Source organism: Aplysia californica, unplaced genomic scaffold (genome assembly GCF_000002075.1).
Source record: "Aplysia californica isolate F4 #8 unplaced genomic scaffold, AplCal3.0 scaffold00179, whole genome shotgun sequence".
NCBI classification, from domain to species: domain Eukaryota; kingdom Metazoa; phylum Mollusca; class Gastropoda; order Aplysiida; family Aplysiidae; genus Aplysia; species Aplysia californica.
In genome coordinates this window covers 808,405-809,574 of record NW_004797449.1, presented here as the reverse complement: position 1 = coordinate 809,574, position 1,170 = coordinate 808,405, and the positions used below count along the sequence as shown (strand labels likewise).

The window sequence follows — 1,170 nt, the reverse complement described above, 5'->3', positions numbered from 1 at the left end:
ATGTGAGACAGCGTGGTGGAATTGGACGCTCGTCAATTTAATCAGAGTGAAGAAACTGGCATTTCCCCGCAAGTTTTATCATTTTTATCTAATTTTTTTTTTTTGTCTCGACACTTTTCATGCCCATTAAAGAACACATTTCTGTGTGGATTTGACTGCAAACCGTTGATTAAAAGCACAAAATTGTAAATTTTCAGTTTCCTCGGACTCTCAAGTTAAGGAAATAACTAATTTTTGGTGGTCATTTTCTCATTTATTTTAACTCTGAAACCAGGTGACCCCCTCCTCCTTCATTCGCAAATATCTCGACTTGTATTCAAGATAAATGGATATTTGTTTCATTCAAAGCAGAAAAATGAACAGGCTTTAAAGTGATATCAATAACTCTGCTTGGCCAAGAATTGACGAGCGCCTGATTTCACCACGTCGAGAAACTAAAATTCAGCTGACGGTGAATGATCAGTCTCAGTCAGATGGATATCTCACCGCGCTGAGAAAGTTTTGGAGAAGTTGGGGTGACCTGCTTCCAGTGGGATGGGACCACGCCTTCAGCATCAAGAGTGGTATTTGCGTGGTTGCCCCCTAGCGATCGTTAAAGACACATCCAACCGTGAGTTCGTTACCTAAAATTTCATTGCAGGTGAGGGTCACTTAAACGCAATGTGAGCTTAAGTGTTGCTTTTGGCTTTTCGTTGTTTCCGTTATATATTTGCAACTCACCAAACAATTCAGGATGACATTTGAAATCCATGGTGCTTTTTTATTTACCTACTATTTATTTATTTGTTTATTTATTTATTTATTCATTTATTTATTTATCTATTTATTATTCTTATTCTTTTTTAAATGTATTCTCCTATTTTTAATCTTCTTTTTAAACAAACAGGACAGAATGTTCCCGTCACTTGGAAGGTCCAGTTTGAAGTCCAGTGTGCTCGCTGTGCTGTGCGCGCTCGCTGTGTTGTGCATGTTGACTGGTCACTCACTCGCACAAGGGCAGCCTCACGTGATCGTGAACGGAAGTGACGTCTATGGAGTTGTTAGACAGTGGGAGGGTCAAAGTTACCACGCCTTTCTTGGCATAAGGTGAGATACATGTGTTGTGTGTGTGTGTGTGTGTGTCGAGTGTGTGTGTGTGTGTGTATGTGTGTGTGTGTGTGTGTGTGTGTG

General features: G+C 40.1%; 1 protein-coding gene across 1 annotated transcript in view; it reads left to right on the top strand.

Moving 5' to 3' along the window:
* LOC101851188 (cocaine esterase) overlaps window positions 1-1,170 on the top strand; it is a 19,600-nt gene that overhangs the window by 2,873 nt on the left and 15,557 nt on the right. Inside the window, exon 2 of the mRNA XM_005098313.3 lies at window positions 887-1,086. Within this exon, the coding sequence (XP_005098370.2) occupies window positions 893-1,086 (194 nt within the window). The 5' untranslated portion in view covers window positions 887-892. The remainder of the gene's footprint in view (window positions 1-886; window positions 1,087-1,170) is intronic.